We start from the raw sequence: 15,874 nt of genomic DNA on the forward strand, positions 1-15,874 counted from the left end.
GTCCCAGCTGATCAACCCGGAAGTGTGTGTGGGTGTGCGTGTAACCGCTTTACGCACGTTTCGTAACACGTCTTCTGAAGCGGCTCCAGGTTGGTGGCTTCGATGTTATCATATAATCTCCTCTCCACAGTCCACACACACATCTGACTCCTCCTGGAATTCCTATCCCGGCAGCACTGCGACTTTTGCTTCCTCTCCAGATTCCCCCTCACAGTGTTCAGACATGATAAAAGACAAGAGATGGTCAGAGACTGCCGACATGATACAAGAGATGGTCAGAGACTGCAGACATGATAGAGGAGAAGGTCAGAGACTGCAGACATGACACAGGAGATGGTCAGTGACTGTAGACATGATTTGAGTGAGGTGTGTTGTCCTTTAATACACTACCTTGTTAGGTGCCTATTATTATTATTATACAAGATTTATATAGCAGCAACAGTTTGCACAGTGCTTTACAACATGAGGCAGACAATACAGTTACAATACAATTCAATAAAGGAGGAATCAGAGGGCCCTGCTCATTAGAGCTTACAATCTAAAAGGAAGGGTCAAGTGATACAAAGGGGGATGAAACTGTGGGGATGAAGCTGATGGAGAAAATAAAAGTAAAGTTGTTAAGTGGAGGTAATATAGGTTTTCAGGGATCGCCAAAAAGTGGACAGTAGGAGATACTTGGACAGATCGAGGTAGGGAATTCAATAGGGTGGTAGAGGCTCTAGAGAAGTTGTGGAGGCGTGCATTGGAGGAAGTGACAAGGGAACTAGAGAGCAGGAGGTCTTGGGAGAAGCGAAGATAATGATTTGGTTGGTATATGTAGAAAAAGGAAACTGCAAACAAGATGGTATCTGCCCAAAGTGTATATAACTATGATGAAAACTCCAGTTGCTAGCTTTGCTGTTTAGAAACAACAAAAAGAAGATGCTCTGTTGGATTTCTGCATGTTTGTTAGCTTCCCTACTGCTTCCAAATGGTAAGTTTGACCTATGAGTTACAATATCTTTTTTTATTAAGAAGATAAAGATAGAATACATATACAAGGTAATACAGACATTTTATAAAATAACATCAATGAATATACAATTATATTAGGAACAGTTAAAGGGTTGTATTTTTTTTTTTTTAAATAACAAACATACCTTACTTACCTCCACTGTGCAGTTCGTTTTGCACAGAGTGGCCCCGATCCTCGTCTTCTGGGGTCCCCTTCATGGGAAGCGCTCCCCCAAGGCAATTAGCTTGCGGGCATCCTCCCGTGATACAGCCGGCGGCTATAGCCGCCAACTGTATCACTTGCCCCCCAAGCCAATGGCTGCGCTGCTATCAATCTATCCAATCTAGCCAATCAACACCCAGACTCTGTGGAGAAGAGGACGCCGGATACGCGCACAACAGGTGAATGGGCTCATGTAAGTAAAACGGGGGGGGGGGGCTGCGGGGCCATAATTGCCAGGTGTTTTTTCACCTTAATGCATAGGATGCATTAAGGTGAAAAAACACAATCCTTTATAACCCCTTTAACAAAACAATTGGCCAAAACAATAAAAGATCAATTTTCACTCAGGTTTTCTAAAGCTCAGATGTGGTTTATGTACAGTAGTAAGGGTAAGTTACCTATGAAAGAGAAATTAGAATAAATCAGACTTATGTTTGCTTTGTAAGTTTAGCAAATAATGTTTCTACTTTGTAAAACATCTACCTAAATTTGAGGTTATTTTTTATGACACATGTGGCTTTCTACAAGTGACGAGTTATCTATTATTACTAAATGACACTTGTCTGATTTTTTTATATTTAATGCATTTAATAAGTTGCTATATAAGCACCTCACTGGCAATTTTCTTGATCTCTGCTTCTTTATCACAGAGGTGACGATAGCAGGGAGATAAGTGACATCAATTATTATCACCCAAAACATTTATAATATAATATATCAAAATGAATCACAATATTCATCCAAATTACAAGAATAAACTTAGATTGAAATCCAGGGTTGTAAAGTATTTTGTTGGTGTATCCATTTAACCTCCTCACGCCCACGCTATAGCCGAATGACGGCTACAACGCGGGCCTACATTGCCGGGAGGGCGTCAATAGATGTCCTCCCATGCATGAGCTGCCTACTCGCCCCGTGTGGTGTGCGTAGCGCTCATTGGGCGTTTTGTGATCAGCAAGTCAGTGAGACTCGGCTGATCACAGATCAGAGTAAGGAGTCGATCCCGGCCCCTTACCACGTGATCAGCTGTCAGCCAATGACAGATGATCACGTGATGTAAACAGAAGATCGGTTTCTGTGAAAGTGACATCGGTCCCGAAGAGGAAGAGCCACAGCCACCTCATCTGTGCCCACCAGTGCATATCAATGCCCACCAGTGTATATCAGTGTTACCAATCAGTGCCCACCAGTGGTGCCAAGCAGTGCCTCATCAGTTCCACCTATCAGTGTCACCTACCAGTGCCCATCACTGCAACCCATCAGTGCCCATTACTGCCACTCATCAGTGCCACCTATGAATACCCTTCAGTGCCACCTATCAATGCCCACCAGTGCCACCTATCAGTGTCCATCAGTGTCGCCTTACCAGTGCCCATCAGTGCATCCCATCAGTGCAGGCTCATCAGCGTACATCAATGAAGGAGAAAAAGTACCTGTTTGCAAATTTTTATATCAAAATATAAAACTTTTTTTTTAACTTGCGGTCTTTTTTTGTTTTTGTTTTCAACAAAAAAATAAAAAACACAGCAGTGATAACATACCACCAAATGAAAGATCTATTTGAGGGAAAAAAAAATCATATGGGTACAGTATTGTAGGACCACGCAATTGTCATTCAAAGTGTGAGAGCACTGAAAGCTAAAAATTGGTCTGGGCAGGAAGGGGGTTTAAGTGCCCAGTAAGCAAGTGGTTAATCTATTTCCCCTTTTATACACATTCCCTATCTCCACCTCATTTTATTTTAGGAAAATGATCAATGGCCATTATAATACTTTAACTGTAAAACTGCATGGCCATTATCAAGTGTCTAACTAATGGTATTTAAATTCTTTTATCACAAACTGCATATTTATGCCTTGCAATGTGGCCTTAAAGTGGCATTAACCCCAAAACCAAAAATATAAAACTGTATATACTGTATGCCGCTCTTTAGACCTCCATTATTTAGCTCACTATGGAATCACTCCAGGGACAACGCATTCTTATGCCATGTGGCAATGTGTCTATGAAGTGACCCCACTGCAGGCAATATTCTTGAACTAATTATTGAGAATAAATACATTTCTCCTCCACCTATAGTGAGGTCAAAAAACATTTGATCCCCTGCTGATTTTGTATGTTTGCCCACTGACAAAGGAATGATCAGTCTATAAATTTTAATGGTAGGTTTACTTTGAGGCCTGGTACACACGATAGGATTGATCGCCGGACCGTATCCGCGGATAAATCCTCTGAGGATTTTGATCCGATGGAGTGTACACACCATCGGATCAAAATCCGCGCTGAATTCCCATCGCGGTGACGTGTCGCGCCGTCGCCGCGATTATGACGCGGCGACGTGCGCGACGCTGTCATATAAGGATATCCACGCATGCGTCGAATCATTACGACGCATGCGAGGGATGGGTTCGGACGGATCGATCCGGTGAGTCTGTACAGACCACCGGATCGATCCGCTGGAGCCGATTCCAGCAGATAGATTTGTTAGTATTAGTGCTGTCAAACGATTAAAATTTTTAATCGCGATTAATCGCATTAATGTCATAGTTAACTCACGATTAATCGCTCTAATTTATGACGAATTTCCCCACAAATATCGCACAATTCTGCAAGTGATTATAATTTATTATCGCTGTTTTCTAGCTGATCTAAAACCATTTTTGACATAAAGGGACACTTTTGGACAATCTACAGTTTTTCAGGCAGAAAGAATAGTTTTTATTTTATAAAAGAACATGTAGGGCACTGGGCAGACCACTAGGGACAAGGGGGGTGTGTATTTTTTACATACAGTACTGTAATCTATAAGATTACAGTATACTGTGTGTATTGTGTTTGTTTACTTTTTTAAATTTGGCGCCGTTCTCCGCTCCCGTGCGTCGTAACGTCGCAGGGAACGGAGCTCGGCGGCACACAGGCACTGTAAATCGAGCGAGGAGGACCCGCCGAGCGAGGAGGACCCGCCAAGCAAGGAGGACCCGCCAAGCAAGGAGGACCCGCTCGATCACACAGCGGGGTGGCATCGCTGGATCCAGGGACAAGGTGAGTAACTTGCCTGTGAATCCAGCAAGAAGGTAAGCCGCGCCGCGCCGCTGCACACTCTGCATGTCCACCCCGAGGGCTCCTGCGTTAATCGCGCGATAAAAATATTGACGGCGTTAACATGGGTTTGCGTTAACGCCGTTAATATCGCGTTTAACGCACAGCCCTAGTTAGTATGTCTACAAATTTTTATCTGCTGGAAATCGGAAATATCCGCGGATAAATATCCGCTGGAACGTACACACCAGGGGATCTATCCGCTGAAACCGATCCGCTGAGATTTTTCAGCGGATGGATCCTCTCGTGTGTATGGGGCCTGACAGTGAGATACAGAATAACAACAAAAATATCCATTAACCACGTCAAAGCGCACGCCGTCATATGACGTCCAAAAAGGGGATCTCTTATCCCGGGTGGACGTCATATGACGTCCTGTACTTTGTGCGGTGATATCTGAATGATGTCTGCACCTAGAGGCATCATTCAGATATAATTTTGTTCCAGCGGCGATTCTGCGCACCATAAGAATTATCATAGCGGCGGTTACGCCGCTTGATCGTTCTTATAGGCGGCGGGAGGGGACATTCCCCCCCTCCCGCCGCCATCCGGTGCTTCTCCGGGCTCTCCCGTGCCATCGGGGGCCCGGAGAGATTATCGGCGTGCGCCGGATGGGAGGCATAGAGATGACTGGTGACCATTGAAAAAGTTCAATGTCCACAAGTTATAGCTCCTTTTCTTTCGCTTTTATTTTCAAACCACTTGTAGAAGTAGAGGGATGAAGGATCAGGGGAAGGTTCAGGCTTACAAAGCAGATCACTAGGGAATTGCTAAACTTCAAAGTCACACTCACCACTTCCTCTCGCGTGGGTATTGCTCACTCGGATAGGCCCCTCCCACCTGGCCTAGCAGCTGGGATAATACACGCACAAGAATAATCTGAGTCTCTGCCACAGACTGGTTACAAGTTCAGATGAGGGATTCCGGAATCCTCTGCCATAGGTTTTTGTCTTACAGTTACAGTCTTACAGTTCTAGAGCCTTTACACCAACCCATCACACTGTAAGGTATTGTAGGTTACGGTGCATCCTTCAATAAGGTTACCAGGCCTCTTCCAATGTACCAGCCTTCCGCTCAGTCCTTTCTGGGACAGGTCCTCCCCTGGCTTCCTCCATTGAGTGGCTTCCTCCCGCAGGACAGACAGCACAGGATCACCTCCAAAGCGTAGGCCCCATTCAGGATAATTGGGCCTTCCCGGCAGAAATGCAGCCTCGGGCCAGCATGGCCCCGAGGCTAAATAATCACACGACACATACCTCGCACCAGGAGGGCCACGAGTTGGAAAAGGGCCCTGTAAAATGGCGTCTGCCCATTACGTATCCTTCCTCAGCATGCCCAGTGGGGAGACCACTCCCACTGGGCTGTTCCGGAGGAAAGACACCCAATACACCATGGCTTGCCTGAGTTCCAACATTGGCCTGTGGTGGTATTGCCACCCACAGTCAAACAAAGGGAAATCCCTCCAAGCACAGCCATAGCTGGAACAAAGGCTGATTTAGCCTTAATTAACAAAGTCTGAGCCAAACTATCGGCTCAGACACCCTTTAAATTTGACATAGTGCCTGATCATCAGGAGCAGGGCGCTACATGTGGAAACCTGGTGGCCAACTACAAAAAACGTCTGACCGCCATGTTTGCCAACAAGGGTTTTGTCATCAAGTACCAAGTCATGTTTTGCGAAGGGGTAAAATACTTATTTCACTCATGAAAATGCAAATCAATTTATAGTTTTTTTGTAATGCATTTTTCTGGATTTTTTTGTTGTTATTTTGTCTCTCACTGTTAAAATAAACCTACCATTAAAATTATAGACTGATCATCATTTCTTTGTCAGTGGGCAAATGTGCAAAATCAGCAGGGGATCAAATTATTTTTTCCCTCGCTATGTCATAAATCATTTGCGTAAGGCAGAGCAGCATTTGAACCCATCGCAGCTCCACATAGCTGTAAATAACAATCCTGTTTGAATGCTAAAAAAAATATTTTCCAAATATTTTCCAAAGTTCACTTTTACAGAAAAAATGTAAAGGTGAACTAACACTGGGCACTCTTTCCCTTCCCTCCCTGTTCCCTGCTTTACTTACCCCCCATAAAGTCCACTGGAGTGATGCTGGGGTGCTGACAGCTCAGCAACCCTGGAGGTAAGTGCAGTTGGGACTGGGAGAGTCAGGAAGCTGTTCAGTGTTAGTTCAATGTTACATTTTTTTTGTAAACGTGAACTGACACAGGTCCAAAAGAAACTGTGTTTGTACCCCTGTATACCTCTCTAACTGTACCAACAAAGCTTTAGATGCTTCAATATATATATATATATATATATATATATATATATATATATATATATATATATATATAATACTGACCAACTTCATGTAGATAGGGAATACAATGTTGAATCAAATGTGTAAGGCAGTCATTTAGAAGGCGCTTTAGATTTAGAGCTGACCAGCAGTGCTGTTGTGGAGAACTTACCATGACCATTGCAATGTGCATCATTATTCTTACTGGGGTAGTTCCACAACGAGAAGGTGTGGGATAAAACAAACAATGCTAAAAAAAGAATGTTAGCAGCCAGTTTGTGTAGAAAAGGGTCCCAGAGGGTATGCCAGCAGGCAGAATGTGCAACAGAGAACTGCTCAGGGTATGACATAGGGTAGTATGTGCAGGAGGGCTGTACCAAGGGAATGACACCATGAAGTATGTGCAAGAGAGAAAGTTTAGCTTGAGCTATTGAGTTCTGTAAATGATGGACTTTATTTTAGCAAAGAAGCTAAGTCTACTAATCTGGTAAACATCTGAAAAGGAGTCTACAGCTGAAAATGAACATAGAAAATATTCAGATACAGTATTTAATATTTTTTTCTGACTCAAAAAGTACAAAATATTTTCTACTTTGCCTGGTTGCTGGTTTGACCTTTTCCTACCTATCACTTTCTGAGCCTCTCTGTTGGTCAGTAGAGCTGACCATGTTTTAGACGGTGACCCTGTTTCTGACAGATTTATTTACAATGTTTTTGATTGTTTTTTATTTTCCTCATAATGTGTTCCTATTATTGTACAGGTGAGTGCAGTCACATCATTGGAGGACGGGAAGCTGCTCCTCACTCTAGACCATATATGGCTCTACTGGATACAAATGGAGAGCAATGTGCTGGGACATTAATAAAAGCTGACTGGGTGTTAACTGCAGCTCACTGTGAAGTGTAAGTAAATATCAGATGCTCTGTACTTATTAAAACTGTTATAATTTAGCGCTACCCCCTCAGGAGCCGCTGATTAGATTGGGACGGCATGATTATGTTACCTCTGTGTTGTGTCTAGGGATAATGAGCAGTAACGGAATGTCCAAACAGCAGGATGTCGTTTTCTGTGCATTTATTTCTTGCCCAACATGGCAAACAGTTAACTCGAAGTAGACAGAGAAAGGTTGGTGAAAGGAGAATTTGCATATTCAGGCCTATAGATAACGGAAGCAGTCCTGCCTCCAATGGGACTTTAACTCACGTCGCCACCCCAGCCGGGTGGGTAAAGTGTACCTGGACAGGCCTCTCACACCGACCTGGCAGCCAGAGTATCGCTTAGAACTTCTGAGAAGAAACAAGTCTCTTCCACCGACTTGGCTCTAATGTAATTTAGAATTAGGAGTGGAACCACTGCCACAGGCCCTCTACTTAGGAATGAAGAAAATAGGGCGAATCCTCTCGGTAAATATAATTTGCCTGAATCTCCCTCAGGTAGATTTCTTAGGTTGGGGTCACCGACTGACAAGTTGCAGCATACAACTTCTCAGTGTCCGGTCACCCAGATCCCCGATGGATTGTCTATGCCCTGTTGGATCACCTGCCTCCGGGCTCACCTCAGACCGACTCCCCACCGAACAGCATAGCTGTCTTGGGATCTTCCTCATGAAGTGTGGGGACCCAGTAAGTCACTGGGGCCCCTTTGCAGCTTTAGTTGCTCCAGGCCATGAGGGCCCAGAGTTAGGAACTCCGCGTAGCACGTGCGCCCCGGCCTGGTAGGCCATCTCGCCGGGGCCCGTGATGTGCGCACACCCTAAAGATGGGTGCCGCACCTGGAACCAGGAACGGGCGAAGACCCCCCAAAATGGCGTCCGCCCAAGAAATACCCTCCCCCTGCATGCCCCGCGAGGGAATCACTCCTCTGATTGGCTGCTGGAGAAAGGCGTCTCTGCCTGGACCCTTCTGGCGCCACCTGCTATCCAAAGATGGAAATGTATCTTTGGAACACAGAATGAAACCACAGAACAGCCCAGCCTGGCAGAAACCCAATTTAACAAATCATCATGAATGAGAGCAAAATAACTCTCTCACTCCCCTCTAAATTTAACATAGCACCTGTACTGAAAGTACACAGGCGCTACATAATTGTTTCTTAATGTTAAACCCTGGAAAACAAAAAGGATCCCTTGCAGCCCTCCCCTCCACTCTAGCAGTGGACTGGACTGTCTCTCAACATCCTCATGTCCCTGCATGGAACCTGATAAAGTCATAGCACCTTAGATTACTGGAGCGAGCCTGTTCAGTGCCCAGCAGCTCAGCCTGTTCAGTGCCCATAAATGCATCCTGTTCAGTGCCCAACAGCTCTGCCTGTTCACTGCCGATTAATACAGCCTGTTCATGGCACAGTAGCTCAGCCTGTTCAGTGCCCATAAATGCAGCCTGTCCAGTGCACGGCAGCTCAGCCTGTTCAGTGCCCATAAATGCAGCCTGCTTAGTGTCCAGCAGCTCAGCCTGTGTTCAGTGCCTGGCAGCTCAGCCTGTTTAGTGCCTGGCAGCTCAGCCTGTTTAGCGCCCGGCAGCTCAGCCTTACCTAGAGGAGAGGAGAGAAGATAGATTATAAAGAGTGGGGATCTCATGTTTACCCTTGCGTGGCCGCTGTCCTCAGACGAAGTCCCGCCTCCTATGGAAGACATCACCAGTGTGCTGCCTATCATAGGCACTGGCCCAGGAGGCGGGACTTCGTCTGACAGACAGCTTAGTGGGAGATCCCTGGTCTGTATAATCCACCAGCGCTTGCCCCCTTTAAAAAAAAAACTATTAAGAGCCCAATAAAAACACAGAATAGTGTCCTGCACCCCATCTACTCCCACTAGTGTCCTCCACTCCCCTTTACATTATTCCCCTCACAATGGTGTCCCCTTCCACAGTAGGGACCTGACCCGCCCATATAATAGTGTTGTCTGCCTCCCCATAGCAGTGTCCTTCACATCACACCCCCGCACTATAGTGTCCTCTACTGCCCTCCACCCAGCAGTAGGGTCACTTGCCCCCCAATGTAATGTCCCCTGTCCCCTTTAACCCCCCCCACTGTAGTGTCTATGCCCCCCATGCTATGTCCCCTGTCCACTACACACACACCCCTCCCCTCCCCTCAACTGTAGTGTCCTCTGTGTTCCCTCTCACACCAGTGTGTAGGTAGTATTTTCCTACCTTACACCGGTGTATACCAGAACAGAGAAGGGGAGAAGTCACAGTAGTGGATAGGGCGGGATGTGACAGAGTCAACTTTTTTACATTAACAAGTTGGTGATTGGTTGCTAGAACTGCCCGGCAACCAATCTCCTGCTGGTTAATGTAAAAGGGTAATTTCAGCAGCTTCAGCCGCCGCCATCTATGGTTAATGGGTCGATCACGATTGACGGCTTACCAACACCCAGAGTATGGTGACCAGACGTGCAAAGCGGGGACAAAACCGGGGACAGATTTCATTCAGGGACAGTTAGCTGGATTCAAATAGACCGCCGCATCTAGTGTAGTGTATCGTATTTACACTATGCCGCCGTAAGTTAGCTAGGCAAGTACTGTATTCGCAAAGTACTTGCCTGCTAAGTTACGGTGGCATAGCGTAAATGCGGACGGTGTAAGCGCGCCTAATTCAAATTAGGCTGAGGGGGCGTGTTTTATGGTAATGGGGGGTGACCTGACGTGATTGACGTTTTTTACGAGCGGCGCATGCGCCGTCCGTGTACATATCCCAGTGTGCGTTGCGGCAAAGTACGCTGCAAGGACGTATTGGTTTCGACGTTGACGTAAATTACGCCCAGCCCTATTCACGGACGACTTACGCAAACATTTAAAATTTCGACGCGGGAACGACGGCCATACTTAACATTACTAGTCCAGCTATTTGATGGAATAACTTTACGCCTGAAAATGCCTTACGTAAACGACGTATCTATACTGCAACGGGCGCACGTACGTTCGTGAATAGGCGTATCTAGTGATTTACATATTCTACGCCGAGCGCAATGGAAGTGCCACCTAGCGGCCAGCCTAAATATTGCACCCTAAGATACGACGGCGCAAGCCGTCGTATCTTAGATAGGTTTAAGTGTATCTCAGTTTGAGAATACACTTAAACTTAGGTCGGCGCAGATTCCGAGTTAGGTCGGCGTATCTAGTGATACGCCAGCCTAACTCTATCTGAATCCACCTAAGTGTCCTTAATCCGGGGATGTCTGGTCACCCTACTTTACAATCACTTTAAGCAGGAGCTGATAAAAGTCACAAGACTGCTATATACTGCTGATGAGAAAAGGTATTTAGCAGTTTAAATTTACAAAAATAATTGCATTTCCATGTTCTGTGTACTGTGGGAGTCCAGATATTGTGAATGCAGGGTCCTGGGTTTTGTAAAACTTTAATAAGAAGCTTCAGGCAAAAACTGCTATTGACTTAATACTAAACAGCAAATTCTTTTGATCAGAAGGGCCTTTGCAGTGAAAAACATTGAAATTTATGGGGGAGGGCAAATATTCAGGTTTAGCCTTTTGTAGTGCTAACAGGCAAGCTATCATCAAACAAAAGGCATGGTAATACATGCACTGCCTCGAGGGACATGTACCAATGCTGAAATAATTAAAAAAAAAACACAAAATTGTCAGTTCCAACACACACTGACCACATGGCTGCTGTGAACTCAACTGGACTTTGCAAATCCTGGGAATTCTCCCCAAACCCATGGTAGCAGCAAACCCAAACCTTTCCCCTAGACTTTGCCAACTGTGGCTAATCTTAAAGGAGAAGTACATGCAAAGCTTGTGCAGTTTGTTCTGAACATCTATGACCCGCTTTCAGCTGACGTCACCGAGGTGATCCAGGCTGGGGAAAGATCGCAACCATATGGTCGGGATCCACCCAGAAACCTGGATCAGCACCTGGTTAAAGGGGTTGTAAAGGTAAAAAAAAATATTCCCTAAATAGCTTCCTTTACCTTAGTGCAGTCCTCCTTCACTAACTTCATCCTTCCATTTTGCTTTTAAATGCCCTTATTTCTTCTGATAAATCCTCACTTCCTGTTCTACTGTCTGTAACTCCACACAGTAATGCAAGGCTTTCTCCCTGGTGTGGAGAAAGCCTCTTGAGGGGGGAGGGGGCGAGCAGGCAAGTCAGGACACTCTCTACTTTGCAGATAGAGAAAGGAGCTGTTTGTTAGTGGGCGTCCTGACACTCCTGCTCGCCCCCTCCCCCCTCAAGAGGCTTTCTCCACAGCAGGAAGAAAGCCTTGCATTACGGTGTGCAGTTACAGACAGAAGAACAGGAAGTGAGGATTTCTCAGAAGAAATAAGGACATTTAAAAGCAAAATCCAAGAATGAGGTAAGTGAAGGAGGACTGCACTAAGGTAAAGGAAGCTATTTAGGGAAAAAGAAATTACCTTTACAACCCCTTTAAGCCTCTGAGCAAGCCACCGAGAGCCTGAGCCATCCACTCCCACCCCCTCCCCCAGTGAGAGCAGGGGGGGCAGAGAAGATAGTCGCTCAAATCTTGCCGTCTCAACCACCGTAACATCTCCAAAATACGCCCCTTTCTAACCAATGGCACAACAAAACTCCCTGGTCATCTCTCGCCTCGACTACTGCAACTCCCTCCTCATTGGCTTACCTCTGCATACTCTATCCCCCCTTCAGTCTATCATGAATGCTGCTGCCAGACTGATCCACTTTACCAACCGCTCTGTCTCTGCTTCCCCTCTCTGTCAATCCCTCCACTGGCTCTCGCTCACCCAACAAATTAAATTCAAAATACTGACAACTAACAATACTAACAATACTAACAACAAAGCCATCCACAACTCTGTCCCCAGCTTCATCACTGACCTAGTCTCTAAATACCAACCTAATTGTTCTCTTCGTTCTTCTCAAGACCTCCTACTCTCTAGCTCTCTCATCACCTGCTCCCATGCTCGTCTCCAGGACTTTTCCAGAGCCTCTCCAAGCCTATCTAACTCCTTACCCCAATCTCTCCGTCTATTTCCTTCTCTATTATCTTTTAGAGGATCCCTGAAAACCCTCCTCTTCAGAGAAGCCTATTCTACCCACACCTAACAACTGTATTTTCATTTTGTCCATCTGATCATCCCCCCACAGCTACTACCCTTTGTTACACTTGACCCTCCCTTCTAGACTGTAAGCTCTAACGAGCAGGGCCCTCTGATCCCTCCTGCATTGAATTGTATTGTGACTGTACTGTCTTCCCTGATATTGTAAAGCGCTGTGCAAACTGTTGGCCCTATATAAATCCTGTATAATAATATTTAAAATTGAGAGCCGGTCACACTCTCCTGTCATGCAAATTTGATGCTAGGTTACCTTTAGTAGTGGGCATCAGTTTGACATCAGTATAAGACACTTCTGAGATCTTTCAGAATTTACTGACAGGTGCATTTGACCGGCTTGAAATGAGTGCTGCATGTCCATAGATGTGTAGCAGAATGAAAAATCTACTTGAAGCAAACAAATGCAAGTTGATCCTTAACCACTTCCAGACCTTAGGTGTTTTTCAGATTTGGTGTTTGCAAGACTAAAACATTTTTTTCTGCTAGAAAATTACTTAGAACCCCCAAACATTATATATATATATATTTTTTTCTAACACCCTAGAGAATAAAATAGTGGTCATTGCAATACTTTTTGTCACACCGTATTTGCGCAGCGGTCTTACAAGCGCACTTTTTTTGGAAAAAATTCACTTTTTTGAATTAAAAAATAAGACAACAATAAATTTGGCCCAATTTTTTTATATATTGTGAAAGATAATGTTACGCCGAGTAAAATGATACCCAACATGTCACGCTTAAAAATTGCGCCTGCTGGTGGCATGGCGTCAAACTTTTACCCTTAAAAATCTCGATAGGCGATGTTTAAAAAATTCTAGAGGTTGCATTTTTTGAGCTACAGAGTAGCTCTAGGGCTAGAATTATTGCTCTCGTCTCTAACGATCGCGGCGATACCTCACTTGTGTGATTTGAACACCGTTTTCATATGCGGGCGCTACTCGCGTATGCGTTCGTTTCTGCGCGCGAGCTCGTCGGGACGGGCGCTTTAAAAAATATTTTTATTTTTATTTATTTTATTACTTTTTACACTGAAAAAATTTTTTTTATCACTTTTATTCCTATTACAAGGAATGTAAACATCCCTTGTAATAGAAAAAAGCATGACAGGTCCTCTTAAATATGAGATCTGGGGTCAAAAAGACCTCACATCTCATGCAAAAAAAAAATAAAAAATTTGGAAATGTAATTTTTTCAAATGACAAAAAAAAAAATTGTCTCTTTAAGAGGCTGGGCGGGACTGACGTTTTGACGTCACTTCCGCCCAGCAGAGCTATGGGGACGGGCGAAGGAGATTTTTCCTTCAGTCTCGTCCCCGCTCAGCTGCCGAACGGTCCCGATCGCCTCCGCCGCTACCGACGGCTCCGGTAAGCGGCGGAGGGTGCGGGAGAGCGGCGGGAGGGGGGGGCCTCTCCCGCCACCGATAACGGCGATCTCGCGGCGAATCCGCCGCGGAGACCGCCGTTATCGTTTACCAGACCGCGCACACTAAAGATTGATACCTCGGTTGTGGCAGCAGCTGCTGCCGTTACCGAGATATCAATCTTTAAAAAATGGACGTACATCGTCGTGCACAGGTCTGGAAGTGGTTAAGCTGGCCATACATTATATACATTTTCTCATTCAATTTCCTTTATATTTACCTTCAACTATGTAGTGCAAGGGCCTGCCTGACTGCATACAAATTGAAAGTGTTTAGGTTTGACCTCATATTATATGGTTTTGGTAAATATAAAGGAAAGTTGTACAAGAAAATTGTATAATGTATGGCCAGCCATACAACCAAAACTTGTGCAACCAAAACTTTTTCCTTTGTTTTGGATAGAGTGTGTAAAGATTAGCACCGCATAGCAGAAAAAAAATCCACATGAGTTCCAATTCTTTACCAGTCTTCCCTTTCTATCCAAAACTAGAAAACATTTTTGATTTTATATATACTTTATTATTTTGATGTAACAAAAACTGTTTTCAGTCCTTTTAAATCTCAGTGATCTTATCATAAAGGTACTTGTTATGGGGTGAAAACTGTCTCTGTTTGCATCCTGTCACATGTACCTCTAGTTGAGACCACAGGCAGCCATGCTAACACACATTGCGTAGGCACGGCCCTATATTTTCACTATAAGTATGGTCATCTAGAACAATGAGATGCAGCTAATGGTAGGTCAGGTGTATCGAGACAGGAAGTTTCTGAAGAAGGATGAGCTGAAATGCAAAGAAAAAAAAAAGAATGAAAAACAATATTTTATGGAAATAACATTAAATGTTGTCCAGCTAGGGATTGTATTTACATTAATAGTAGAAAAAACATTTGTTTTGCTCATATTACATTTTTAGCAATTCTTCAACTACAATCAAACTGGGTGTCCACTCAAAAAAAAAAAAAGATAAATATATACAGAAGTTCAAGGTCTTGAGAATCATAAGACACAACTATAATGGGACCACAATGGATAATGACATTGAGCTTGTACAGGTAAGTACATCAAGTAAATTACAAAAATCAAAGTGTATTTCACCCCAAGAAACGAAAAACAAATATATTACAATTTGCCAGTTCTTAGATGTGGTGGCTGCATTATAATTTTTTTTCCCATTAGGCTTGCTTCTTTTAATGCTCCATTCACATCTCCGCATTCTGAATCGTGGGCGGAGTTGCCGCTATTACGCCCTGCAATTCGAAATAGCAGCAAATCGCAGGACACCCGTGCGTTCCCTGTGATTTACAATAGCACTCAAATTGTGGCACGATTTTACCAGGATTCGGTGGGCGACAACAGAATCACAGGACACCTGTCGCCCAAAAAGAAGATCCTGTATTTCTTTTGGGAATATAACAATCTTCTGAAATTCGAATTTCATGTGAGGTACTGCTGTGATTGTTGGCGTGAGGGCAATAATTCTAGACCTTGACCTCTTCTGTAACTCAAAACCTATAGAAATGCACATGATCATCCTCTTCTATCAGGTATTTCCATTCTTTAGACCCTAATAAGAAACTAGCCTGCCTATGTCCTTCTTTTAATAAAAGGCTACAATTTGTTCAGAGTGCGGCTGTCCAGAGATGTTCTTTGTTCCTCCGTCTGCGCTGTGATTAAAGGATGGACATAGCGGGACACTTTTAAATTATTAATAGCATAATTTAGCTTTTTATTAAAATAAGATAAAACATGAAAATTCGGCTTACATTTATTAGTGCCTTTGTC

At 44.3% G+C, this 15,874-nt stretch overlaps 1 protein-coding gene across 1 annotated transcript in view; it reads left to right on the forward strand.

Annotated features, from left to right (window-relative positions):
• Positions 1 to 844: 844 nt before the first annotated feature.
• The window catches only part of LOC120928297 (granzyme A-like), a 40,414-nt gene continuing 25,384 nt past the window's right edge, over positions 845 to 15,874 (forward strand). The window contains exons 1-3 of the mRNA XM_040339397.1: positions 845 to 973; positions 7,377 to 7,518; positions 15,006 to 15,144. Of these exons, the coding sequence (XP_040195331.1) occupies positions 922 to 973; positions 7,377 to 7,518; positions 15,006 to 15,144 (333 nt within the window). The 5' untranslated portion in view covers positions 845 to 921. The remainder of the gene's footprint in view (positions 974 to 7,376; positions 7,519 to 15,005; positions 15,145 to 15,874) is intronic.

This window comes from Rana temporaria, chromosome 1 (assembly GCF_905171775.1).
Source record: "Rana temporaria chromosome 1, aRanTem1.1, whole genome shotgun sequence".
NCBI classification, from domain to species: Eukaryota; Metazoa; Chordata; class Amphibia; order Anura; family Ranidae; genus Rana; species Rana temporaria.